General features: G+C 53.4%; 1 protein-coding gene across 1 annotated transcript in view; it reads right to left on the bottom strand.

Moving 5' to 3' along the window:
* Positions 1-7,059: 7,059 nt before the first annotated feature.
* Positions 7,060-26,615, bottom strand: part of ANXA11 (annexin A11) — a 45,218-nt gene continuing 25,662 nt past the window's right edge. The window contains exons 2-15 of the mRNA XM_070433071.1: positions 22,425-22,487; positions 20,618-20,730; positions 19,245-19,646; positions 17,625-17,712; positions 17,283-17,377; positions 16,529-16,642; positions 14,830-14,920; positions 14,313-14,392; positions 14,145-14,201; positions 11,679-11,772; positions 10,557-10,652; positions 9,566-9,624; positions 9,248-9,370; positions 7,060-8,037 (exon numbers count right to left, since the gene is read on the bottom strand). Coding sequence (XP_070289172.1) covers positions 7,978-8,037; positions 9,248-9,370; positions 9,566-9,624; positions 10,557-10,652; positions 11,679-11,772; positions 14,145-14,201; positions 14,313-14,392; positions 14,830-14,920; positions 16,529-16,642; positions 17,283-17,377; positions 17,625-17,712; positions 19,245-19,646; positions 20,618-20,730; positions 22,425-22,479 — 1,527 coding nt within the window. The 5' untranslated portion in view covers positions 22,480-22,487 and the 3' untranslated portion in view covers positions 7,060-7,977. The remainder of the gene's footprint in view (positions 8,038-9,247; positions 9,371-9,565; positions 9,625-10,556; positions 10,653-11,678; positions 11,773-14,144; positions 14,202-14,312; positions 14,393-14,829; positions 14,921-16,528; positions 16,643-17,282; positions 17,378-17,624; positions 17,713-19,244; positions 19,647-20,617; positions 20,731-22,424; positions 22,488-26,615) is intronic.

The raw sequence follows: 26,615 nt of genomic DNA, 5'->3' as shown, positions 1-26,615 counted from the left end.
GCTCCAAAGGGCCTGGTTCAGGTTCTTCTCCAAGGCCACGGCGGCTTCCATGGCGTCCTGAGTGTTACCCACTCATCTGTGGAAGGCCCTGCACGTCCTGGAGGAGAATGCGGCCACCGCGCAGGTTTTGCATCTTTAAGAGACGCTCAGCACCCTCGAGCTTCTGTACCAACCAGGGAAGAAGTGCCCATGCCCTCCAGAGCCACATGTCGTGGTCAAAGTAGAAGCCCAGAGAGAGGTAGGTGGGGAGGCCCGCAGGTGCAGGCCAGCTGTCCAGCTGTTGACCACAGCCCGCACCTCCGTGGAATAATTCTGATGAATTTGAGAGCTCATGGTTGCTCGGCAATGAGTTAAGGTAGAAAAAAAGAAAAAGCGGTATGTTGGCTGGTCTCGGAGGTGGTTCTGAAGGTGGTGACTGGATAAGACGCAGGAGAGTGGCCGGAGGCTGGAAGAAGGGGTGTCCCTGGGTCTGTTCCATCCAAACACTGTTGAAGCAAGAGACAGATCAGGGACGCCGAGGGCACTGCCTTTATGTGTGTGATTTTAAATGGCTATTCAAGTATTTGCCCATTTTAAAAATTGGATTGCCTTTTGTTAGAATTCTCTATGTGTTGTGGATACTAGGCTTTTATCAGATATGTAATTTGCAAGTATTTCCTCCTATTCTGTGGGCGGTCTTTTTACTTTGATAGTGTTCTTTATCAAAAGTTTTAATTTTGATAAAATCCAATTTGCTGTTGTTGCTTGTGCTTTGGGTGTCATGTTTAAGAATCCAGTGCCAAATCCAAGGTCACGGATATTGTTTTCTTCTAAGATTTTTATAGTTTTAGGTCTTACATTTAGTTCTTTGATCTATTTTGAATTAATTTTTGTTTATGATGTGAGGTAGGGATTCAACTTCATTCCTTTGCTTGGGATACCTAGTTGTCCCAGCACTGTTTGCTGAAGGTAATATTCTTTCCCCAATGAATGGTTCTGGGACCCTTATCAAAATCAATTGAGCAGAGATGTTTAGGTTGATTTTTCAATTCTATCTCATTGACTTTGTGCCTATCTTTATGCCACTATCATACTATATAAATTACTGTAGATTTGCATTAAGTTTTGAAATTAAGATGTATGGGTTCCCTGACTTTGTTGTTCTTTTCCAATACGGTTCTGGCTATTTGGGGACCAGTCCTTTGCAATTCCATAGGAATTTTAGGATCAGCTTATCCATTCCTGCAAAAAGGCAATTGGAATTTGATAGGGATTGGACTGAATCTGTAGATCAACTTGCAGAGTACTGCCATGTCAACAATACTGTCTTCCAACCAATGAGCACAGGATGTTTTATGTTTTTGTATTTTTCAGTGTACAAACCTTACACCACATTGGTTAAATTTACCCTTAAATATTTTATTCTTTTTGATATTACTGTAAATGGGATTGTTTTCATTTCATTTTCAGATTGTTCATTGCTAATGTTTAGAAATACAAGGGATTTTTGTATGTTCATCATGTATCTTACCCTGCAACTTTGTTGAATCCCTTTATTAACTCTAGTAGTTTTAGTGTGGATATTTTAGGATTTTCTATATATACAATCATGTCATCTGTTACTTTCCAATTTAGATGCCTGTTATTTCTTTTTCTTGCCTAATTACCCTGCTGGCTAAAACTTCATTCTTTCATCATGAAGTACATCAACTGTTTTTTCACAGATGCCCTTTATTTCAGTTTGATAAATATCCCTTCTATTCTTAGTTTCTTGGGTTTTTTAATCATTAAATGTTGTTGGGTTTTCTCAAATGCTTTTTCTGCATGGCGATGATCGTGTAGTTATTTCCTGTTAATAATAATGTATTACATTGATTGATTTTTGAATATTGAATGATTTTTGTATTCCTTTGATTTATCCCACTTGGTCATAGTAAATCTTTTAACCTGCTGCTAGATGCAGTTTGCTAGTATTTCATTGAGGATTTTGGCACTTTTCTTGTGATGTCTTTGTCTGGCTTTGGTATCTGCTAACACTGGTCTCAGACTGAATTAGGAAGTGTTACTTCTATATTTTGAAATAGTTTGAGAAAGATTGATGTTACATCTTTAAACATTTGATAGAATGCATCAGTCGACTTTTTCTTTATTGGGAGTTTTTTAAATTACGGATTCAATCTCATTATAGGTCTATTCAGATTTTTTATTTCTTCTTGAGTCAGATTTGAGAATTTGTATGTTCCTAAGAATCTTCTAGTATTTCCTCTAGGTTACCTAATATGTTGACATACAATTGTTAACAGTATTTTCTTGTAATCCTTTATTTGTATAGAGTTATTAGTAATATCCCTTTCATTTCTGATTTTAGTAATTGAATCATCTCTCCTCCATCTAACTAAAGGTTTGTCAATTTTGTTTCATTGATTCTATTGTTTTTTCTTCTACTCTCTATTTTATCTGCACTCTAATATTTATTTCCTTCCTTTTGGTTGCTTTGGGTTTAGTTTGCTCTTCTTTTTCTAATTCCTTAAGATGGAAAATTAGGTTATTGGTTTGAGATCTTTTTCCTTTTTTTAAGGTAGGCATTTACAGCTGTTTCCCTCTGAGCACTGCTTCCACTGCATCCCACCTTTTGGTATATTGTTTTCATTTTCATTAATCTCAAAGCATTTCCTAATTTCTCTTGTAATTTATTCTTTAACTCGTTTGGGTTATTTTTTTAAGAGTATGTTACTCAGCCCTGGCCAGTTTGGCTCAGTGGGTAGAGCGTCGGCCTGTGGACTGAAGGGTCCCGGGTTCGATTCCGGCAAGGGCACATGCCCGGTTGCGGGCTCGATCCCCAGTGTGGGGCGTGCAGGAGGCAGCCAATCAATGATTCTCCTCATCATTGATGTTTCTATCTCTCTCTCCCTCTCCCTTCCTCTCTGAAATCAATAAAAATATATATTTTTTAAAAAGAGTATGTTACTCAGTTTCCATATATTTCTAAAATTTCCAGATCTCCTCCTGGGTATTTCCCATGTGCATTTGAGAATGTATATTCTATTGTTGGGTACGCCGTTCTATATGTCTGTTAGGTCTCGGTAGTTTGTAGGGTTCAAGTATAGTTTCCCTTTTTCCTTGCCTAATTGTTCTAATAGAGAAAGTGGGATGTTGAAGTCTCCAACTCTAATTGTTGAACTATTATTTCCTGTCAGTTGTCTTTCAAACTTTCCTGGGGCTCTTCATTTTCCAAAGGGGCAAGAGGCCCAAAGAGGGGAAGTGACCTTTCCAGGATCACACAGCAAATCGGTGGCTCAGCTGAGATCAGAACAGGGATGCTGATTCCCGGGCCAGCGCTTTCTACTTCAGGACTAGCTCAGCTCTGGTTGTTGGGAAGGAACCAGGTTCAGGGTGGACCCCAGGATTAGGCAAAGGAGAGCTTTCCAAGGAGCCAGGGCTGAGGGTAAGAGCCCCTCGCAGAGTTGGGGGCCTGACTGATTGGATCCTTTGCTGAGAGGGAGCCCTGTATGTGGCCAGGTGGAGGACTGGTAATGACCCGTCTCTCAGAGGAGCACAGGTGGTAGGTGTGGTGGGTGAAAATGTAAGCTATCTTCCTGGGGAGATGGTTTAGGTTGATTTCTGTTTCTAGGTCTGACGCCACGTCATATCAGCCAGGGTAAGAAGCTGACAGTAGAAATAGGGTCAAATCGCAGGCTAGGATTAAAACTCCCCATCAAAGTAAGAGAATGGGCATGGTGTGGCCATCCAGCTGTTGCTTGGACCAGGGGTATCTGCAAAAGTTCACCTCTCAGATCCTTCTTCCCAAAGCTGGGAGCGGACATGTTCCATCTCCCATTACCTAACTGGATTCCAAACACCCTGCCACCTGTACAAATACCCTCTGTGTGAACACATCGTTCTCAGAAGTTCTCTGTCTCAGTGCTTAGATGGGCATTAGAATCTCAAGGCAAACAGGTAACAGATGCAGGTCCTGGGCCCCATGCCGGCTCTGAATCTGAGGGTGGGGCCCAGGACCTGCATCTTTAATAAGCTCCTCAGATGATCCTGATGCACACTCAGGTATTTACTATCTTTATCTGATTCAGTGACACAGAAACACGTATCAGACAGATCAGTGTTTAAAAGGCTCACATCTGATAGATAATTCCACACCTCCCTTTGTCTCCGTTGCAGGGACATTGTTTCTGCAGCTTCCTCATACATGAAAGCACTGTCAAAATTATTGTGGTTAAGCCGTGACTCGGTTTGGCACCGTCCCCTGCACCAAAAGGTTGCCGGTTTGCGATGCAGTCAGGGCACAACGTGTCCAGGTTGCAGGCTTGATCCCTGGTGGGGGCAGGAGGTGGCTGATAGATATACCCCTCTCAATCAATGTTTCTCTCTCTTCCTCTCTAAAAATCAATCAATATATATATATATATTTAAATTTGTGGTTAGCCCAGCTGGCATGACCCAGTGGTTGAGCATCAACCTATGAACTAGGAGGTCAGGGGTTAATTCCTGGTCAGGGCATATGCCCAGGTTGCAGGCTCAATTCCCCATGGGGTGTGCAGGAGGCAGCCAATCAATGATTCTCTCTCCCGCTTCCTCTGAAATCAATAAAAATATATTAAAAAGAAAAAAAAGACTGTAATTAAGAAGGTGGTGAATATAGAGCTGGAGTTTTACCTCCCCTTTTGCTTCATTTTTCATTCTATTTTCAAATCTGAAGTGCTCAGAACCAACCTTGGTACAGGCCTCCACTTGGACAATTACAGCTCGATGGAAATATTGAATGGGCTTTGGTGGAGACAGAAGTATTCTCAAAGTATTATCCATGGAGTTGATGGTGTTTAACAGTGGAGGCTACCTGCTGGGTCTCTCCCGCCCCCTGCCCCCCCCCCGCCCCCCCACTTCTATTGTCTGGGCTACCCAGTTCAAGCCTCAGTTCATTGGGTCCCATTACAGCATATTGAGTCCCTGACTCTGCAATAGAACTGCTTTTTCTTTTTTTAAAATGTTCCTAGTTCCTTTCCTCGGTATTTTATGTCACACTAAGGTTTAAGAACAACCACGTCAGGGCCATTTCCCCAGAAATACAAAGTGTGCATTCCAAGGTTCCTTCCCTAAATGTTACAGCCGAGAAGAGTGACTCACTTGCCGCACCCTAGTCCCAGTGCTACCCTTAGCACAGTGTTCCTTCCGGGGCCCCACCGCTGTTGAAAACTTACTAAGGGCTCAATTCACCTGGAGCCACATCCTCTATTCTGGAAGTGACATTAGACGTGAACCATGGACTGGCCTTGACCAACAACCCAACAGGCTGCAGAAAACCCTGTGTAGTCCTCTCCCAAAATGATGATCTGTAAGGTCAAATGCCTCCCTCCCCATCTTTTTTTGTTCTGAGAATAATCACTGTTAACAACCTCCCACTGACCTTAAAAGCCAGGTACCTTGGCCCCTGGAGAGATCTATGAGTTCACAGCCCTCCAGCCCAAACTTACTATGGATTGGGTCCCCTGGACATGAGCAAGAAGGCAGCCAGAGGGACAGGAAGGCAAGGGGAACCAGGACCAGGATGAGCACAGGTGTCCCAAGTGCAAAAACTAGGGTCTCAAATTCAAAGGCCTGCAGGGGCCAAATAGGTAACATGTGATGGTGGAGCACATTAGGGAGTGGTGGGTCCTATAGCGAAATGAAGAGTATATGCCTAAAGGGGGCAACAGCAATTTGGCTCCAGCAGCATCTGCTGTGCAGGAATGCTAGGCCAATACTGCCAGAATTTTTGGTTTTTCAAGAGAAGCCAGGAATGCCCTGGCCGGTGTGGTTGTTGGTTGAGCTTCCTCCCGTATTCCCGTCAGGGCACATACCCAGGTTTAGGGTTTGATCCCTGGTCAGGGCGTGTGTGGAAGGCAGCAGATCGATTTTTCTGTCTCTCCCTCTCCCTTCCTCTCTCTCAAATCAATTTTTTTAAAAAGAAAGAAAACAGCATCAATTTTCTTCCTTTATTTTAAAAAGTCTAAACTTGTGTAAACATGAAATCTTTCAGTACTTAAATGTTGGTAACAAGTTCAAATATCTAAAAACTCATTGGAGACCAAAGTCAATGCATGTGCAGTTAGACAGCGCCTGCTGGGCACCAGGCTGGAACCCTGGTGTAGACAACCGGGCAGGCATGTCACAGACATCAGCAGTCAATCGGAGCAGACCGAACCCAGGCACCCAGCTCTGAGGCGGCTGGGTCAGCCTGAGTTCACGGCAACTTGGGCAATGCCAAGCGGTCCATCCCGCCAGGCAGGGCACACCTCCACCCAAGGGCAGGGGCCTGCCCTAGGGAAGGAACACCTCAGCCAAGCATACTGGGTCTTGGGCAAGAGGCTCCAGCACGGAAACTGAGGCAGAGCTGGCGTGACAGGAGGGCCTGCCACCGGTGCCAGTGCCCACACCAGTCTCCTCTGGCTGGGGAAGGCAGGTCTAGGTAGACCAGGCTCCTGTCCTGCTATGGCTGCTCCATGCCCCTTGGGCGATCCCCTCCTCTCACCATGTCCAAGGGGCAGTGAGGAGGTCTCCCCAAGCCTTCACAGTCTCGGGATTCTCTCCTTTCTACACTCTCCACATAGGAGGTCAGAAAGGGAGTGAATGGAGACCAGCAAGCTCTGGGTTCTGGACAGGACAGTGACTTCTGGACACTCTGCCCCTTCTGGACTTGCCCTATCCTCACACCATCAACCAGGGGGCAAGGAGCCTGCCAGGGCCACAGCCAGGACCACCCGCTCAGAGGGTCCTCAGGGAACCTGGCAGTAAGGCCTGCCCAGGAGGCACGCAGAGGCTCCTTCCCGTGTGCCTCCTTCGGACCTGAGCAGCCCCCCCGCCCCCCCGGCTCTCATGTGACCCAAATCTCTGCGCCTTCGCAGTGCCTGGGCCCCGCATGGATTTCAGAAGCATCCTTACAACCTGGGTCCCTGTGAACTGCTCATGCCCAGGTCCCTGAGCACAAGCTTCTGTGTAAAGCCACATACATTTCACTGGCTAATAATGTTGGAACCCCTGGGGACAGGGCAGAATCACGAAGCAGAAGAAAAGAGGCTGGCACCAGGGGACCGTTTCCAGAATGTTCCAGAGCTGGCTGGCTTTAATTTAGAAACAGCTTTGGCCATCAGCATCCAGGTGTAAGGCACATTCTCCATTACAAAGAGCCCTGTAACAGGGGGTTGGCTCTGTTCCCTGCTTTTACATGAAGAAGGAACAGATGACTTTCTGGCATTTTTTTTTTGTTTTTTCTTCTCTAAAAAGCAGTGAGTTTGGCAATAACAAAGCTCATGACATATCCTCACCAGATTCAAAAATTGCCCTGAAAGGTCCTCCCTTTTCCTCCTCAGTGAGGACATGGCACTGCCCCCCGACCGCTCGCACCCGAAATGTGTGGCAGCGGAGTAGACGCACCTGCCTGGCAATGACTATAAAAATGCCTCCAAAAAACATTAAAAATCATGTGACTAAAATGAAGCCGAGTGTCTCAGCTACAAGCAAAGTGGAATGGCTGCATGAGTCAGAGATAAAACATCTACTTTAGCAGCAAGAGGCTGTGAGGGAGGTGGAGGGAAGGAGACGGTGTCCTGAGCAACCAGGCCAACCAGGCCCATGGGCATGACCAGGAGGGGCAGGTGGGCACGGTCAGGAGGGGCAGGTGGGCACGGTCAGGAGGGGCGGGTGGGCACGGTCAGGAGGGGCAGGTGGGCATGACCAGGAGGGGCGGGTGGGCATGGTCAGGAGGGGCAGGTGGGCACGGTCAGGAGGGGCAGGTGGGCATGACCAGGAGGGGCGGGTGGGCATGGTCAGGAGGGGCAGGTGGGCACGGTCAGGAGGGGCAGGTGGGGGACAGGGCCAAGGCTCCACGGGTTGTTGGCTCTGGGGTTGGGGGCTATTTTGTGGGTTTGGTAGAAATAGACATTCTTTTGGCCTTTTCCTAGCATCACTGCTGCTGGCAGGTGGACAGAGTGGGCCACTGGTCACCGCTCAGTCGTTGCCACCACAGATCTTCAGCAGAATCTTCCGGTAATCCCCCGAGGTGTCCCCCTGTCAGAGAAATGGGTGCATCAGTCGAGGGAGACGTAGCCAGTCTGGGCCTCCTGGCTCCTCATTTTCTTCTGCCCCAAGTGCCCTTACAGAGCGGCAGGCCCATCCCAGGGAAGTGCCCCGCCACGCAGGTGCCAGAGTGGCCAAGACTCCCCCACTCGGCAGCTAGGGCCTTGGCCATGCCGTTGGCCTCCCCCAGCCCCCTTAAAAAAACAGAAAGCTACAATCACCCCAATGTCAAAGTCAGAATCTGAGAAATAAACCCACACAAATTTTAAATGGTCAGACACACCACCCAGGGCTAACTAATGGCGCCACTTTCCCGCGCATTTTTGTTGCGCCCGATGGGGTTTATACTGTAACAGTGGTGTGTCCCACTCAGGAAATGTGCCAGACTGACAGTGGGAGGCGCTGTATTAACTGGGCACCCAGTTCACACTGCTGTCTCCTCCCCCCGAGCCCACGGGACTGACCTCAAAGTGCAGCCTCGCTTAGCTAATGTGTAATCAGTTCCTTCCTTAAAGGCAAGGCCTGTGGGGCCTTGCAGATGCCCACAGCCGCTGGCACAGAAAATGATACTTTGTGGCTAATTACTAATTCTCTTCTACAGAGAGCATCATCGTTATAGCCAGGGCAATGGAGTTAGCTTCTCCCAGCGACACTCCCAATAGTACATGCTAATGGTTTGAAATCGGGACTTGGTCATGGTGACTGCAAGGCTCACACGAGTTCGGAATTTAACTGTCAGGCCACGCAGACAGTACGCCTGTCACACAGCTCCGCACACGGTGACTGTCAGACCCGTACGCGTGTCACTCGATATGCTTTATAGGGGCCTCGTTCAAGTTCACCACTCCCAGGGGAGCACAGCCCCTTGCCTTTCGATGGGGGGTGGGTTTTGAGGGTTAAGGTAGCTGCTCAATCACACAGATCTCCAGCGCCAGGGCTGGGCTCCGCGCTGCAGGACTGACCCGAGCCCTCTGCACCGTCCTCCCTACTGCTGAGGACGCGGGGTGGGGTGGCAGCAGGGAGGACCTGTTTGGGGCAACTGGATGCAGAAGTAAAAGCTGAGAGAGAAAGTACAAGGTCCACAAACAAGACCCGGCAGAGGCCGAGGCCGAGCCGTGGGAGCTGAGGGAGGTAAAGGAGGCAGTGAGGGGGCAGGGTGCCTGCAGGCCAGCGGGCGGCCCAGCTACCCTGAGGCCCGTACCGTGATGTCGTGGTACAGCGACTTGCCGTACAGCCGCTTGTACTCCGTTCTGATGTCCAGGAGGTCAATCTCGCTGCGAGACACCATGATGCGAATCAGGGTCCGGTCCTTTGTTCCTGCTCCCTAGAGAGTCCACCGAGGGTGTGAGCAACGGGCCTCACCACCCCACCTTCCCGGGTCCTTGGTGCCCTCCTGCCTGGGGCCCTCGTCCTCTTGGCTGAGGGGTAGCTCTCCCCATGCCTTCTACCAGGAGCATTGGTCCCAGCCAGAGGTGAGGCTGACCCGCCACCCCCCGCCCCTCCAGGGGAAGTTGCATACCCTCATGGCCTTGTTGAGCCTTTCAGCAAAGAAGGCAGGGGTGTTCTTGAGACATTTCACTGGAAGAGAGAAACACAGCATAACTCGCTCTGCAGGGAACAGTCCAGGGGGCCACCTCCTCCCCCTTCTCCTCCAGGTTCAGTCAATCAGCCACGGTCTCAGCTGCAGTTCTTTGGAAACATGCAGGGCCTGGACAGCACCCCGGCCTCTTTCCTGGCACCAGCAGGGCGAGGAGCCGAGTAGGGAAGACACGGGAGGAGCGGTGTAGGGCGACCCCCGAGGTGCTGCTCAGGTGGGAGGGGCAAACTGGAGAAGCCGAGAGAACCTCGTGGAGAAAGGATGGCCGAGGGGGATGTCTCCCCAGAGTTCTCAGGCCACGAGGCCTACCGTAGGGGACACACAGAAAAGCAGGAGGGTTCGTCACCTCTCCCATCAGAAGCTCCAAGAAAAGCCAAGCAGAAGATGGACAAACCATGAGTTTCCCGAGTGGGTTTAAAGAGGGGCCAGCCCTGAGGGGCGGGACCTGGAACACTGGCTTCAGAGGGCAGGGGGCGGGCCTGCCAGGCGCACACCGTCGCCCGGGCGCTGGGCCAGCTCTCCTCCAGCGAGGCTGGTGTTGCTGTTGCAACCACGTGTTTCCATCACAAACATCTGACAACTGCCTGCAGGGATGTATTTTTAGAGGAAACTTGGCAGGACGTGAGTCATCTCTCCCAGCAGGGCAGCTGGTTGCTCTCCCCCTAATGCCCACACTGCACGCCCTTCCCAGAGCTGCGCTTGAAATAGAAACAAGACACCTCCAGGCGGCTGGGGCGCAACCACACGGTGACGGGGGAGCAGGGCGACCTCCCACATGTAGCCACTGGACTTGGCAATCTTGGGTCCTGTGGTTCTTTCACTGCTCTGCCTGCCCTCGATAGAGGATGGTGAGCACCCTGAGAGCTTACAGTGCATGCCAGTCCTGGCGGACACGCAGGCCCAGGACACCTACCCACGGCCAGCATGCCCTGCTCCAGGTCCCCGGACATCTCCCGGCAGATGCTCTTCTCAATGTCTCGGCCTGTCATTCGCTGATACTCGTTGAAAACTAGTGAGAAGAGAGAAGGAACACGTTGTGGGGTGAATTCTGTCCTCCCTAAATTCCTATGAAGTGCTAGCCCCCAGTATCTCAGAATGCGGCTGTAGTTGGAGAGACCAAGGTACCTTTAAAGGAGTAATTAAGTTTGCCCTGGCCGGGTGGCTCAGTTGGGTGGCTCACATACACCACCTTGGGGAAGTTGCGTACCCTCATGGCCTTGTTGAGCCTTTCAGCAAACAAGGCTGGGACCAGGGCTCTGGGTAGAAGGCATGGGGAGTCACACCTCCTGAGTGGACCTCTTGCCATCCCAGAACCTCAAACACTTCTTTTTTAAAAAAAAAAAAAATGTTTTTTATTGACTTCAGAGGACCCCGGCCCGAAATAACTACAAAGCTGAGCCTTGTGGGTTATGGTACTGTCTCCTTGTCTATCTTTTTTTTTTTTAAAAAAAAAATACATCTTTATTGATTTCAGAAAGGAAGGGAGAGGAAGAGATAAAAACATTAATGATGAGGAAGAACCATTGATTGACTGCCTCCTACACATCCCCTACTGGGGATTGAGCCCAGAACCCTGGCATGTGCCCTGACCAGAAATCAATCGCTCAACCACTGAGCCACACCCGCTGAGCCCATTGGCTGATTCTTGCATGTGCCCTAACTAGGGATCGAACCTGCAAGCTTGGGGCATTGGGACAATGCTCCAACCAACTGAACTATCCAGCCAGGGCCAAATCTCTTTTTCAGTTGGAGATCACCTGGCCATAGTCACATAGATCCAGACAGGATGTAGGAAGAGATTTGTAATCCACTTTAAAGGTGAAGTGAAATGTTTTGCTCATTGTTTGCCCGAAATCTTGGCTTACCTTAATATTGCATTGTGTGCCCACCACCCAAAGTCAAATCATCTCCGTCACCATATACTTGGCCCCCTTTACCCGTCACTACGAGGAGGCGAAAGCCCCATGCAGAGGAGCTGCTGTTGTACCTTGTCTGCCCTGGTTACCTGGCCCCGGGAGGTCTGGGACTGCCTTACCTGCCACCAGGTGGGCCCGGCTCCGGGCGCACAGGATTGCATTGAACTTGGACTCATCTGTTCCCAGGCGGTTCTCCCCAGCTGCGTACAGATCCTGGACAGACAGAGGGGAAGATGGGCATGCCATGCAGGCTCAACCAGACACCAGGCCCAGGTCACCTACCGGAGCTGGGCAGAGACTCCGGGCCCCACAGGCCCAGAGGGGAAGGGAACAGGGCCAGTGACCCTGCTGTGCTCCATTCACTGTGCAGAACCAGACACCATCCGCACCTCCCTTCCCTGGCAACATCTCGGATCCTGAAGCTGGGGAACACAGACCCAGGAGAACCAAGGCCGACGGGAGCCAGGATGGGGCAGGAACTGCTTTAACCCAACCAAGGGCGCAGCAGCACCCAGGATAAAAGAACGAGGGGCCTGGGCCCGAGTCCTCGCTCACAGCCAACTTGCCGCGAGGCTCTAGGCAGGCCACTGGCCCTCTCAGAGGCTCGTTTCCTCATCTCTACAATGTGAACGTTGGATTAGGTTTGGGGTCACAAACCCAAAAGCCCAAAGGGCCAGCTAGGTCACCTGAGGATACAGGGCCAGAGAGAGGTGGGGACCAAGGCTAACCACAGAGGGCGGCTACTTCTCAGCACCAGCCAAGTCCAGCGACCGAGCAATGCAGGCTCACTCTGCCAGGCTCACTCTGCCAGGCCCACTGCACACGAGCAGCCAGATGCTGATTTCTAAGTGAAGTTCCCAGTTTTTCAGAGGAACATGTGAGATAAGTATGACAACAACTGTTAAGTCAGTGACAGATGTGGGATTCATATGCGAGGCACTTCCCTGTGGTTGCATTGCCATTATGTTTGCAAATGGGCAGAATTTGCATTTGCCTGTTAAGCTTTTGAAAGTGCAAGTCCAAAATATTTGCCAATTTGCAACCCCTGCAACAGATGGCTCAAAATCATGGATAATAAAGACCATTACAAACTTTTGAACAATAATAGATACAGAGGCAGAGCTGCCTCAAACTGATTGTCAAACTGCAGTGGGAAGGCCAGAGAGAGTTGGGGGGCAGGAGGGAGGGGAGTAAGAGATCAACCGAAGGACTTGTATGCATGCATATAAGCATAACTAATGGACATAAGACACTGGGGGGTAAGGGAGGGTAGTGGTTTGTCAAGGGCGGGGGGGGAGGGGGAAAGGATACTTATGTAATACCCTTTGTAATACTTTAAGAGGAAAATAAAAAAAAAACAAACAAAAAAAAAAAAACACAAAATATTTGCCAATTTGCAACCCCTGCAACAGATGGCTCAAAAGTGCCTTCCAGACTCAGGTAACAGCTTTTAGATCTAGAGGCACCAACATGCAGGGGAGAGGGTGGCCATCAGGGGCTCCAAGACCCCAGCTCAAGGGAAGGCAGGAGCAGGTCCAGGCCATGAAGGCAGAGCAGCAGGCACAGACCTTGAGACTGAGGCCACTCCCGCATCAGCTGGGAAACAGTTCACACAGGAAACAGGAAAAAGGAATATTCCCACCGAGACCAGAACCAGAGCCCGGAGCTTTGAAACTGTCCGAGTCTAGAAATGGGGATGGGTGTCCCCAGCAGGGGGATGTTACGGCAGACCCTCAGGAGGGCATCTGGGACCAGGGGTCAGTGCTCCCTGCAGAAACAGAGCCAGGAGCTGGGCCCTTGTCCAGGCTCTGCCTCCACGTTTCTCTAGGCACAATGTCAACCTTTCTTAGTCTCAGAAAGCAAAATGGACCAGACTGTAAGAGTGGCTCTCTTCCGACCCTAACAAGAGGGCACTCCACAGAGGTGCTCTTCAACCTGACCGCTGGGGGAGACGGGAGACCACGGCAGTGCCGGGGATGCTTGCCGAGGTGGCAGGGGCAGTGACGAGGGAGAGGGATGGCCGCTCCGTCCACCAGGGAGCTGGGCTCTCTCCAGACTGGATGCTCTGAATTCGTTCGTGGGCAACCCAAACTCCTGCAGAGGGGCACTCAGATGCCTGGACCAAGAGAGAAATGGGGACTTGCCCCCTCTGTTCTGCAGTTCACACCAGACTGGGGACAGGACAGAATTCTAAGGCTGCACAAATAACGTGACAGCTAGTTTCCAGGCTCAAACCTTCAAAAGCTTCACAAGCAAGTGTGGACTCTGCCCATTTGCAAACATCATGCATATGCAACCAACAGAAGAGCCAGCTCACACGAAGTCCCAGCTTCGTAACCGTGACCTACCAACTGCTCTGACGGTCCCCGCGGTAGCTCCCTCTACAGGCAGGGAAACAAGCCCCGGTGGGGACCTGCTCAAGGCCGCACCGCTGATGAGCAGCAGGGCCTCTGAAAGCCACAGCATCGGGACCCACTCCTGTCGGTTCTCGTTCCATCCCAGACCCCCTCCCTCAGGAAGCAAGGAAGTGGCCCCCCACCAGCTCAGGAAGCCCAGGCAGGTGCCTGATTGGCCACCACACTCACCTGGACATCTCTCTGGACGAGCGACATGTCCACATTTGTGCTTTCATCCCTGTTTCCCTGAAAAGAAACAGGCTGTGTGGTCCAGGCCACTCCCTGGAGTTGCCCCTCGCTCCCCATCCTTTCCCTCCCTGCCCAGGGAGGCCCCTCTCTGCTGCGTGGGAAAGGTACCTGAGAGAGAGAGATGAGGAGCCGCTGGAAGTGTCCTGACGTGTCGCTTCGAATGGCCTCCTCCAGGGTCTTTCTGAATTCTGGGGGACACACAAAGGCCCACCTTGTAGCCCGGTGGACAGAGCTGCCCACTGCAGACAGTCAACAGTGGGCACTGGCAAGAGAAGAGCCGGGAGTCCTGGGCTCGAGGAGGCAGGTGGCCCACGTGGCTCTCCAGGGACACACATTGGGAAATCCTGGGGGGCTGTGAACGCCAGGCTGACCTGGCCTCTCTCCAGGCTTGGCCCAAACCATGCCCAAGAGGTTTCTCAGCCCTCGCTTCCTTTAGTCACCTGTCCTGTGTGCAAACAGCAGGCAGGGTTGGGTCTTGGACCAAAGCCCCATGTGCTGGTTGTGGCTGGGGAGTGAGGTGATGAGAATCCAGGAAGGAACAGAGGCCCTGGGAGAGGGTGTGGCCAGGCCTGGATCACACCGGGATCTGCGGAGGGCATGGGGCCTGGGGCCTGGGGCAGCCTACCTGCTTGGTAGGCTCTGCTCAGTTCCCGGATGTGGTCATTGTTGCGGGAGGCGAGGATCTCGATCAGACAGGCTTCGTCTGTGCCAGCCCCCTGCAGAAGGCACAGCAAACCGCAGGTTTGTTACGCTCCCTCACTGGCACCCAGGAAAGAGCAGGCGCCGTGCCACTGCCCTGCTCCCCAGGGTACAAATCCCAGCAACAGAAGTCACAGAGCCCCTGGTGCTGCTGACCCTCTGAGAGCAGCCATGCCATCCTCCGCAGCCCCAGGGCGGCACCAGGTGACAGCGACGTGATGATGAGGGGACCACACGGAGGATCGTCCCCCTTTTACCCACCGGGAACCTGAGAATCAGAGGGGTAGTGACTTGTCCTAGGCAAAGTGGGTTGAGATGGGGACTCAGAATGTGTTATCCCAAGTTCAGCGCGTGAATGAGATGAGAAACAACTGAGAGTGGGCATGTGGGAAAACGAGCCTCAGAATGGACCGTGGGCATCGGCAGACGTCCAGGGAAAGGCAGCAACAGTGAGGCGGGAAGACGGCAGGGACAGTGAGGGCGAAGGACAGGGCACCAGCCTGGCTTCTGTCGGTCTGAGTCCCAGCCCTACTGCTGACTAGCTGTGTAACTGTACACACGCCACTCAGACCCTCTGGGCCTCAGCTCACCGGTCCATACAATGGGCAGCCACAGTTCCATTTCACACATGGTCAAGGACACACAGCTAGTCAGTGACAGCTGACCCCACACCTGGTTGTTTCCAGCACCCCAAACCACCACCACCTCATGAATGGCTGGAGCGGGGGCTGGGCAGGGGTCTAGGGGGCTACTCCCAGGTGCCCTCCCCAATGCCTCCTGACCCCTCAGTAGAAGAAAGCACACGGAGTGTTTCAGGGGAGGCCTCTCCCTTCCAGCTCCACACCGAGTGCTCTCCCTCTCCTCCTGGGGGCAGGCAAGGTCACTGCGCCTCCCCGCCTCGCCTCTCCGCCACGGAGGAAATGTTAGATTCCTCCCAAAGCACCCCTCTGTGGGCTGCCCTGCCATCCACAGGGATCCCCACTGTGGGTCTGGGATCCCCTGGGGTGTACAGTATGCAGAGGATTCTCCGCTTGGTCACAACTGAGAGGCTGGGCAGACACTAAACCAAACCGAGACATTCACAATCTGGACTCAGGAGCCACTGGCTTCTGTGGCTGGATCTCTGCCGGGCAAATGGACAGGGACCCTCGCCGAGCAGACGAGGAGGGAGCAGGAAGCAGATGGAAGCACAGAGTGGACTCAAAAGCAGCGGCGAGAGCTCCCGCCTGGTGCCTGTGTGTGACATCCCTGTCCCATGCCAGGCTGTTCCTCTCTGTGCTCATAACCGATGCCTCTCTGTTCTGCTTTAAGTGCTCCGGTGCTTCTGTCATTTGCTAATGAATGAGGATGAGCCACCTGTGCCTCATGCCCCTCTACAGCCCCAGCTCCCGCCACGCCGTGAAGATGGAGACACTTGGACGTTCCCTGACCATGAATGGCACTCGGCTTTCCTCTTGGGGAGTCCCCGGAAGGTCCCCTTCCAGAGCACTTGGCGTCCAGCCCGAGGGGCTGTCGGAGCCAAAATGACAACAGTAGCTAGTGAGCGGCTAAGACATACCATGTGGTCCAGGCCCCCCCTGGGCTGTGTCCACAGTGTGAACACGCACACACGCACGCTTACACACCTTGATGGCTTCCTTTATCTCGTAAACATCAAAGAGGATTGGGGTCTTCATCAGAGCCAAGATAGTCTTCTCGAAGTTTCCTGACAGTTCAGATTTCAGATCTTTGATCAGATCCTGATTGGATATTCAAACAAACAACAACCCTACTTAGAGACTCCACAGGTGACAAACAGGGACAACTTCACAGATGTGAGGAGGGAGCATTGGCAGAAAAGCCGACTCTCCACCCCAGCCCAGCCCTGAAGAACCGGAGCTGCATCTGAGCCCGTCCCCGGGGGCCGTGGCACACTGATACTAGTCTACTCAATACTTACCCAGGTTTCACCTTCCAAAGATTCAAAGGTCAAAATATGCCCCTTGCATCTGTTCAGTCCTGAAAGCCTTTTCCTTCAAGCCCTTCTACCAGCCAAGCCTCCAGGGTGGCCATGAAGAGGGCAGGACAGCAGCCAGGTTCCCAGGAGGGGACCAGGCCAGGGGGAGGGAATACTTTGCTTAGGGGCTCAGTGATCATGGCAGCGCCGGGGCGAGAACCCCGATCTCTGGCGCCTGTCATCAAATCTCCGTTCCCTGTGGACTCCGGTTTCTCCCTCAGAGCATCGTTCACCCCTAGAAAGTGCCATCAGCCAAGGCCACTGGCTGGATGGGCAGCAGGAACACCCTAATATGCCTCACTGCCCCAGGGAAGAGCAGGGCTGTGCTGGAGGACGCCTCATTTGGGGGACCAGCCTCCCTGGCCCCTCCCCGGCACCCTCACCTTCCCATACGCTGTCTTGAAGGACAGGAGGATCTGCTGCCGCTGCTTGTTGGAGCGACTCCCCAGGCAGTCGATGATGGCCTGCTCGTCAGTCCCTGGAGGAAGAAGAGGTGGGAGTGGGCAGGGCTGGGGTCGTGGGATGCTCTGCAGCTGGTGACTCCCTAGGCCTGGCGCCTCCCCTTCTTCTGGGCACCCCAATGCACCCCCACATTCATCTTTCTCCACTGCCACTAGGGCCAAGCTGCCTTGACCCCGCGACCCCAGCCCACAGAGCCACTGGGTAACTGCTTGGGGTATGGGGGTGAGGGATGGGTATGCATTTGAGCCACTGGGACCACTCACCAAAGCCTTTCATAGCTTTCCGCAGAACCTCGGCATCTCGCAAGGGGTCAAAACCAGGAGCATCGGTGATGGTACCTCGCTTCCCAAACTGCTGGGACAAACAGACTTAGGTAAGAGGCTGCATCCCCAGGTGCGACTGCCCCACCCAACTCTGGGAATGACCTTTTCTCTGAAAGGTGGGGTAGCTGAAGGAGCTCACAATTAAGAGCACAGAGGAACCCACTGAGTGGTCCTATGTGGCCATTATCTGTCCTGCGTCCTGGTACTGACGCTCTGCCTGGCTCCCGTGGCTAGGAGCCCATCTCCAGCTGAGTCCTGATGCTGAAAATCGGCCCTACACCCAGGTCCTGGGGGCTGGCCTGGGCTCCTGCTGAAGGGGAGGCCTCAGGCACAGGAGCACTGGCTTCTCCTCGATGCCTTACCACCAAAGCATCATCTAATGGCTGGTCCATGGAGCACCTCTGTGCAAATTAGAAAAAGGTGACTCCTCTGGGGGGATGCTGGTGCCCACCCTTCACGATGGTTCAGCAGCCTGACTACCTCCTGGACCAGCACCAGCTCCTGGCACCTCTTCTAAACTCTACAACCTGCTGCTGCCGCCTCACTTCTTCCTGACACTGGCAGCCGTGCTCCCAGCACACTTGAATTTCCCTGCCTCAGCCGTCTCATGGTGGGCTATCTTCTGTGGCTAATGCAGACTGATTTTAACAGTTAAGGAGATAAACTCAGAGTTAAAGAGATAAACTCAAGAGAAGAGATGAGGTGGAAGGGAGGAAGGGAGGGAGGGAGGGAGGGAGGGAGAGCAGGGCAGGGGTGGGGGAATGTGAGGGGCAGGGAAGAGAGGGGACCGCCGTCTGAAAATAGTCATCAAGCACATAGCACTAGCATTGCACTTTGCTGGGGTGGCCATGTAACCATGACAATGAACTCTAGGTTCTGCAAACACAAACTGCTCTCCCAGAGGAGCCAAGAGCAACTCTGAAGGAAAGGCCAACCATCTTCCCTACACGGAGGTTTTACAAATCCTCTCAAGTGAGTGGGATGGGAGGTGGGAACCATCCAGGAGCTGAAGACTCAGAGCTGTTGGGCATAAAACCCAGGCAGTAAGTAAACAACACAGAGGAATGAAGAGCACCCCGGACACTCACACCAACTCGCACTCAGAACATCTAACCAAACCGGGAGACAGGGCAGCTCCCTGCTCTTCAGGAATTCAAACCAGGGCTGGGGAGTCTGAGAAAGTGACACTGTTAAAACAAGAAGTAGTTACAGCCCTAGTCGTGTTGGCTCAGTGGATAGAGCGTCAGCCTGGGGACCAAAGGGTCCCGGGTTCGATTCCGGTCAAGGGCACGTTCCTCGGTTGCAGGCTCCTCCCCAGCCCTGGTTGGGGCACGTGCAGAAGGCAACCAATCGATGTGTTGTTTCTCTCACAACGATATTTCTCCGTCTTTTCCTCTCTCTTCCACTCTCTCTAAAATCGATGGAACAATAGCCTCAGGTGAGGATTAAGATAAGACGTTACAGGGGGAGGACTGAGCCTCGCTGGCAGGACACTGGGCCACCCATCTTGGGCCTTTGGAGCCAGGCTGGGACTGAGGGTAGCACAGGGCTGGCACTCACCTGAGATGGGGGCACCGCAGGGGTGACGGTCCCGGACCCTTGATATGCTGGGTAGCTTGGCACCGGCTGCTGGTGCTGCCCAGGAGGCGGCATTGGTGACTGCCCAGGGTAGGTCATTGGCGGCTGCCCAGGGTAGGCTCCTGGGTGCTGCTGTCCGGGAGGTGGCATGGGCTGGCCTGGCACAGGGGCCCCTGGGTATGCCGGGTATGAAGGCATCCCAGAGGGTGGGTTTCCGCCAGGGGGCGGGTACATTCCATACGGAGGAACAGGCTGCTGGGTGGAAGGGGGCTGCCCAAAACCCCCAGGGGGCAGAGGAGGGTAACCGCCCCCAGGGGCCCCAGGGGCGCCAGGGTACGGGTTTGGCACGTTGGCTCCTCCGAACGTCCCGGACATGTTGGCTGCCTGAAAGTCCACAAAGCAGAGAAGAGCCTAAGACTAACGAGGAGGCCAAGCAGGGCCCAGGACAAACCTGCAGACCACACAGAAACACCCAGGGGACAAAGTCCAACCAGCCCCCTGTCTGGGGAGAGGGAGCCCTCCCTCCTCCCTTCCCGCCCTGAGCCTGCAGACCCCCGGCGCTGCCCTCGGAGGCCGAGCACCTGACATCGTCCCACCACACCCCACCTGCACTGCTGACCCCCACCTGCTCTTGTGCCCAAAGCCCCCACACTGGCTCTAGCACCGCATGGTTACCATGGCAACTGCCCATCTATTCCCAGTGGTAATCAGTACTCCAGGGCTAAGGCTGTGGTGTATTTCATCCACATATCCCAGTACCCAGGATGGGCCTGGCACATATTAGACTGCCCACTGGTTACACTATTTACATGGAGCATACATTTGCTTAGATTACAAAGTATACGATTTTAAAAGCAAATCAACAAGGAAAAGTAGCACGTTACCAGGAACCCACTCCCAGGCCCAAGCAGAACAGCCACCCACACATACGTACACACACTCACATTCACACACACACACTCACACATACACACAAAGATGGACATTTGTACACGGCACATACAAATACCCACCCTCCACCTCCCTGCCGGCCCTATTCTGAGCTCATACAAAAGGCTCTCAACACATTTGAAAAGGGCACCACCCTACCCAACCCCGAAGAGCCGGAAAGGACCTAACAGACTGTGCGCCCAGCGCGTTCCCCTCCCTGCTTTTACAGCTGGGCAGATGTAGAGGCAGAGAGGGACGGTGAGCAGGTGAGAGCCCTGACAAAAGCCCCTATGTCCTAAGATACCCCTCAGTATACTCAGCATCACGATAACACACAGCCCCCTTGACACCCTGGAAGCCAGCAGCCTCACGCCCTGGCCATGCAGGAGTGGGCCTAGGCAGCCCAGCAGGAGGGCTGGACTCACCATTCCCGAGAGGTAGTCCTGGTTGAACTGCCCTGCGTAGTTGGCCACGTTATCCAGCCCAATAGGGGGCATGTTGGGCTGCGGGTAGCCAGCACCTCCCCAGGCACCGCCACCTAAAAGCAACACCAAGCCCGTTAGCCCCTGGTCAGCCCCCCAACAGGGAAAGGCAGAGACGGCAAGCTCCCAGGTGGCCCAGGGGCAGGTCAAGCAGGGTCTCGGAGACGGCACTACAGACCACACAGAACCCCCAGGCAAGCAAGTCTAGCCCGGTCCCACTGCCGGAGGAAGGGAAGAGGGGGCCTTCCTCTCCGTCCAGGGAGGGAAGGAGCGGTTCAGCAACACTCCCAAGCCCTCTGTGGGGTCCTGAGGATGCAGGAGGTCAAGGGCAGATCTGCCCCCCACCCCCACCCCAGGCTCCCATCGTAGAGCAAGATTGCAGACACAAGGACAGGTCATTTTAGGACAATGTGCTGAGTCCATGACAGCAGGAGCTCAGGGAGCACCGAGAATCCAGGGAGATGCAAACGCATGGTGGAGGGGGAGGCTGCCACTGTGGCTGTTTGCTATGGCAAGTCTGCAAGAGGCAGGGAGGAGCAGGTTGGAGGAGGAAAGCAGATGGGCCTGAGTCACGTTAAACAGACACCGTCCTTGTGGGGACAATGGGGGACATCAGTGAAAAGCCCAGCTCTGGAACCAGCAGAACCAGGGACTGTGTCCTGGGGCGGGGCACCCACCACCGAAGTTCCGTTTCCTCTGGGGACAAGGGGGGATAATAACTAGTGTTTGCTTCAAGTTGCCGTGCTGAGGCCGTTAATGCCCATGCAGGGCCTAACTGGGTGCCCAGGGCACTATGGTACCGCTGTCACTGACAGGCAGCACGCAGCTCAGCTGGCGTCATCATGCCGGCTGCTGGCCTGTTAGATGCATTTCTGTTCTCAGCAGCAAAAGGGCCCTGGGGCCTCCAGTTTGGCTTTTGCGCTGCAGAGCTCCAGACACTCAGGACAGAGCCTTCCCGAGTCACCTGCCTGCTCTCCTGCTGCTCAGACGATAGGATTCCTACTAGAGAGGGACTCAGGCCAGCGCTGGCAAATCAGGACAAGGGCTTGCTCGGAGCGCAATGGCCCAGCTCCACCGATGAGCCAGAGGCTGAGGCCTGACCTTCACCAGGTGATGAGGGAGTGAGTCCAAATGGCCTGTAGGGCCCTCAGTGCTCAAACTCCAGAGCCTCAGCTCTAGAGAAATGAATGTGCCCAGGGATGAGGGGCATCACAGCTGAGGCCACTGCAGGATGACCAGCCTGGAATGGTCCCTTCTCCCCCCTTGTCCCAGGAGCCCTCATGTTTCCCTCCTACCCTGGGGGCCAGGCCAGAGAAGATGACCTCTAGGTATGCAGAGCAGCACTGTGGCTAGTGCAGTCGCAGGACACCTGTCCCTCAAAGACCGCCTTCACCGCCCCCCCCTCCCCAACCCCGCAGGGGGACCCTGCACTGCAGGACCCTGCGCCCGGAGCGCAGAAGTGACAAGTCACCTGACAGCTCCGAGGACACCATGCCAGATGCTTTAGCTGGCTCTCTTGTTAGCATCTGGGACAGCCCAGTGGGAGAGATCCGTGAAGCCATTTGTAAAGGAGAAGCCTTTGCCCACCGCTATCAGCTAACAAGTCACGAGACCTGGTCCTGGCCTCCCAGAGGCAGCTTCAAACCCAGGCTCTCCTGCCTCAGGTTCCCTGCCCTCCTCCAGCCGCCACCCCACCTGGCTACACTGTGGGGGACAATCTTATTCCTCCCCTCCCCACACACATGCTTACCTGGTGCAACTGGAGGGTAGCCACCTGCGGGCGGGGGGTAGCCTGGGTAGCTCATGGTCAAATCTGAAGGGAAGAAAAAAACCGCTCAGGCTCTGCCGGGAGCTCCCACCAGCCTAACCAGAAACTTGTCGGGAAGCCACAAGCCAGGCCCCTGCAGGAGAAATTGCATCAGTCTGGACTGTGGCAACCAGTTTACCCTCTACCTGCCAGGGCCTCCAGCTCAGGCACAGGCACACCCACACCCACACCCACACCCACACTCACACCCACACTATAGACTCGCCACCCACGAGCCGTGGGCTTCCCTGAAAACCCCTTTCACCTAAGCTTCACTCCCACCTCTCTCTCTGTCTCCATCTTCCAGTGCCCTTATCACCATCCATCCAGCAGGGGGCCAGAGCCCATCTCCCAGTGCCCAACCTGCGAAGCTCTTGTGGCAGCCCACCCCCCCAATCAGCCCCAGGCTACACTCTCATTCTCCAACCTCGGGTTCATCCCTCAAGGGAACCTGGCAGGAACCATTGTTCCAGAAACAAGGAGGGAGCTCAGGAGCTCACCTGATCCAGGAGGGGGAATCAGGCAAGTGAGGCAGCACCATGCGGCTCCTAAGATGAGGCCTGGAGCTCAGCAAGGGTAAGCGACTTGCAGATCAGAAGTAAAAGGAGGACACAGGCCTAGAAGCCAGGCCGCTGTGAATACAGACCCCTCTGCCGTGCCCCGTGCCAATTAAACTGCCCAGGAGCGACACCGATCTGCCGTGATATCAGCCACTCTTGCTAGTCAGTGGCTGCTGCGGTTTGCAGAGAGTGTGACGAAACCTGTAGGCCCCTAACAATCACACCTGCTGGCCCAGTGAGCTGCTCCTTCCATGCTGGGCCCCACTGGCTCCCAAATTGCAGGGCACCAGAACCACCTGGAGGGCTTGTTTAACACAACAGTGGGCTCCACCTACAAAGTCTGCATTTCTCACAAGTTCCCAGGTGATGCTGCCTGCTGGTCCAGGGCCCCACTTTGAGAAACTGCTACCTACCTATGAGATTCTAGTTACTCTTCTTAGCTGTGTTGGAGAGCTGGGAATGCATTTTCATGGGGGCTGCAGGCCTTTCTTACAGTACTACCAGTCCCCACAGGGTGGGCCTGGTTCTTAGCCCGATGGCTGAGGTCATTTGTTTTGGACTATGGGCCCAGCGGTGACCGTAGGCAAAGCAATCTTGAGGCCAGACAATGGCTAAGTGACCTTGGAGAGAGCTAGAACCCGCTACCTGCAGCGTGGACCACAGACCCCCTTCCTTGTATACAGTGGTCTGAATGTCAAGACCCCAATGGGGCTGCCCTAAGGCTGCTTCATCTCCCTGTGGCTGGTGAGTGGTCAACACAAAGCCCTCCAGGTCCTGCCCTCAGCCTGACCCTCTGCCAGGACCTCAGACCTTGCTGGTGTGGAGGTCCCGGGGATCTGAGGGATGGGTGAGCCGGGAACCTTCTGATGGGAGGAAGAGAGAACAGGCGAGCTGCAGCTGTGTCCTGACATCCTTCTCTCTGGAGACCATCACTATGCAGAAGCTTTGGGCGCCAAAGACCCCTGTCCACTTCTCGTCTCCTCCCAGAGCAATGAAGCCAAAGGGCCACAGCCACAGCATGGTGGCAGAAAAAATCCACCACGAAATCAAGAAACTACCGTTCCATACCCCAAATAAAATTCAGCCAGATCAAAGATTTCAATGCAAGAAGTGGCCCCAAACCCCAAAAATATAAAAGTAATGTTCTGCATGATAAGAAACAAATAAGGACAACAACATAAAGACAAGCGAGCCGAGCCAGTGTGGCTCTGTGGCTGGACACCGACCTATGAACCAGGAAAGTCATGGTGAGATCCCAGGTTGCGGGTTTGATCCCCAGTAGGGGGCGTGCAGGAAGTACCCGATCAATGATTCTCTCTCATCATTAATGTTTCTGTTTCTATCCCTCTCTCCCTCCCTCTCTCTGAAATCAAAGAAAAACAGATATCTACATATTTTTAAAAGACAAGAGAAATGACAAACTTAAGAAAAATGTTTTATAATAAAAAGACCACTAGAAAAACTCAAATGATGTGAGCAGGCAATTACAGAAAAGGAACTAAAGATTAAAGATGTTCACTCTCACTATATGCTGAGAATCACCAATGAAAAGTACAGCCATGTCAAATTTTAAAACGACACCCTCTTTGACCCAGAGACTGGACTTCTGGAAGTGCACTTCCCAGGCACATTGACACCGTGGGAGGGGACATCCGCACACGGCAATTGCAGCACTAGTTACAACAAACCCCTACATGTGCCCTAAGTACATCGCAACGGAGTCATCCAATGGATACTCTAGCTACTTTTAGAATCAGCCAGCTCTATATATGGGGATATGAAATGATCACCGTTATTAATCAAGGTATAATACTAATATTTTTTTAAAAGAAAACCTACACATACAAACTTAGTGGTGTGTGTATATATACACACATGCACAGAGGCCATCCCTGGAACAATAAACAAGAAACTGGGTAACACTGGTTGCCTTTGGAGAAAAAAGTGGAGGCAGAAATGAAGCTTACTGTTTATATTTGCATTTTTTACCACGTAAGTATTGCCTATTAAAAACAACTTTAAAAGGGCCCAATTCAGGTGGGGATTTCTGAGCTCACTGGAGGCTGCGGCTGTTCTTGCAAGATTTGTATAACACACAGGGTCCATTCAGTCCAAGACAGCCCCTCTCTGAGCCTGGGGTTAGCATGACTGTATAAATATACCGGACTCGGGCTTGGACCCTGACCGCTGGTGTCCCCTGCCTGGGTGTTCCCGCCTGGGGCAGGGCGGCAGGTCAGCCTCCACCTGCCTCCAGGGTGCTCCTTCCCACGTGGGCTCAGAGTCCCCAGCAAGAGCCAGGATATTCCCTGGCAATGAGCTCTGCCCTAGGTGCCCGCAGGCCAGGTCTAATCCCACGGCCAAGGAGCAGTCCTTCCTCTCGAGGTCTCCCTCTCCCGCCCCCCACCAGACCTCCGGGCTTCCCTCCTGAGAACAGTCATTTCCCCGCCACCTCAGGGCTACTATGCACTCCCTTGTTTTCTCAGAGGCCCCAGGTGTGGTCTGGAGAGTGCAGGGCGGGACCATCCTCTCCTTCCCCCTCCCACCTCCTGTACTGGCAACACTGGGGTGTTCTGGATCGAGACCTGAGGCAGATTCCTGTTAAATTCCTCCCTTACCTTCTGCCCGAGCTCAGCCTACTGAGATCTCCTGGGAGGCTGACAACATCAAACATCTCCGCGCTCACTCAGCTTTATTTCACATCCACCGATACAGAAAGGGCCAAGGACGGACGCTCCCAAACTGTCCCTTCTGACCACCCCCAGCTAGACAACAGCGGGTACCGGTACCCACCAGCCATCGGGCCACCTAACTAACCACAAAACAGCGCACATTGCCCTACGGTGTTCACAACAGCGTAAGGAGGGTCTCCATCAGGTAAGGGTGCTGACACTCTCCCACACCTAGAGCCCTCTAATCTAACCACCAGGAGAAAAGCTGGCCAGCGGAGAGCCTGGGGCGGCCTCGGGGTGCAGCACCCTGGCTCCCAGTGCCCCCTGTTCCCTTCCCAACTATGGCATGTCCCGGGAGGCTGCAGGGATCCTCCTGCTGCTCTAACTCCACATTCACATTCTTCCCCACTTTTTTGAAAATTAAGAAACCTGCTCATCCCCTAGTCTTTGGGTAACTTTGGCCTCTGATTCTTCTCAAAAGAAGCCACCACCGGGGCCTGTTGTCTTGGCAAAGTTGTTCCCGGGACCCTGGGGCTGCCATATCTCAGGCTCAGAAGGGAGCTCAGCAGGGCTTCCAGGCACCCCCTTCCCCGACCCTCCCAATGCCTGTCCAACCTCACTGCCCAGGACAGCCGGGAACACAGTCATTACAACCCAGCAGGCCCACTCTCTCCTTGGCATCCAGGAGCACCCCTTCTGCGCTCCCCAAGGCCTCTCCTATTCCTGTCCTCTCCCAGAGGAGAACGGTGCCTGGGTGGGGATTCCTCCACTGCAGTTCCGACAGGGCACAGCCCGCTTTACGCGGCTCTGGTCACAGACCTCTGACAGGGACTCAGGGCCGGCAGATGGCCTCTCAGGACTTCTCGTTCTTAGAAAGCAGCTTCCAGGGAACCTCAGGCCCCTGG

The sequence above is a fragment of the Myotis yumanensis genome, unplaced genomic scaffold (genome assembly GCF_028538775.1).
Source record: "Myotis yumanensis isolate MYYU_CA2020_CCGP unplaced genomic scaffold, mMyoYum1.0.hap1 SCAF_13, whole genome shotgun sequence".
NCBI lineage: Eukaryota > Metazoa > Chordata > Mammalia > Chiroptera > Vespertilionidae > Myotis > Myotis yumanensis.
This window is presented reverse-complemented; position numbering and strand designations above follow the sequence as displayed.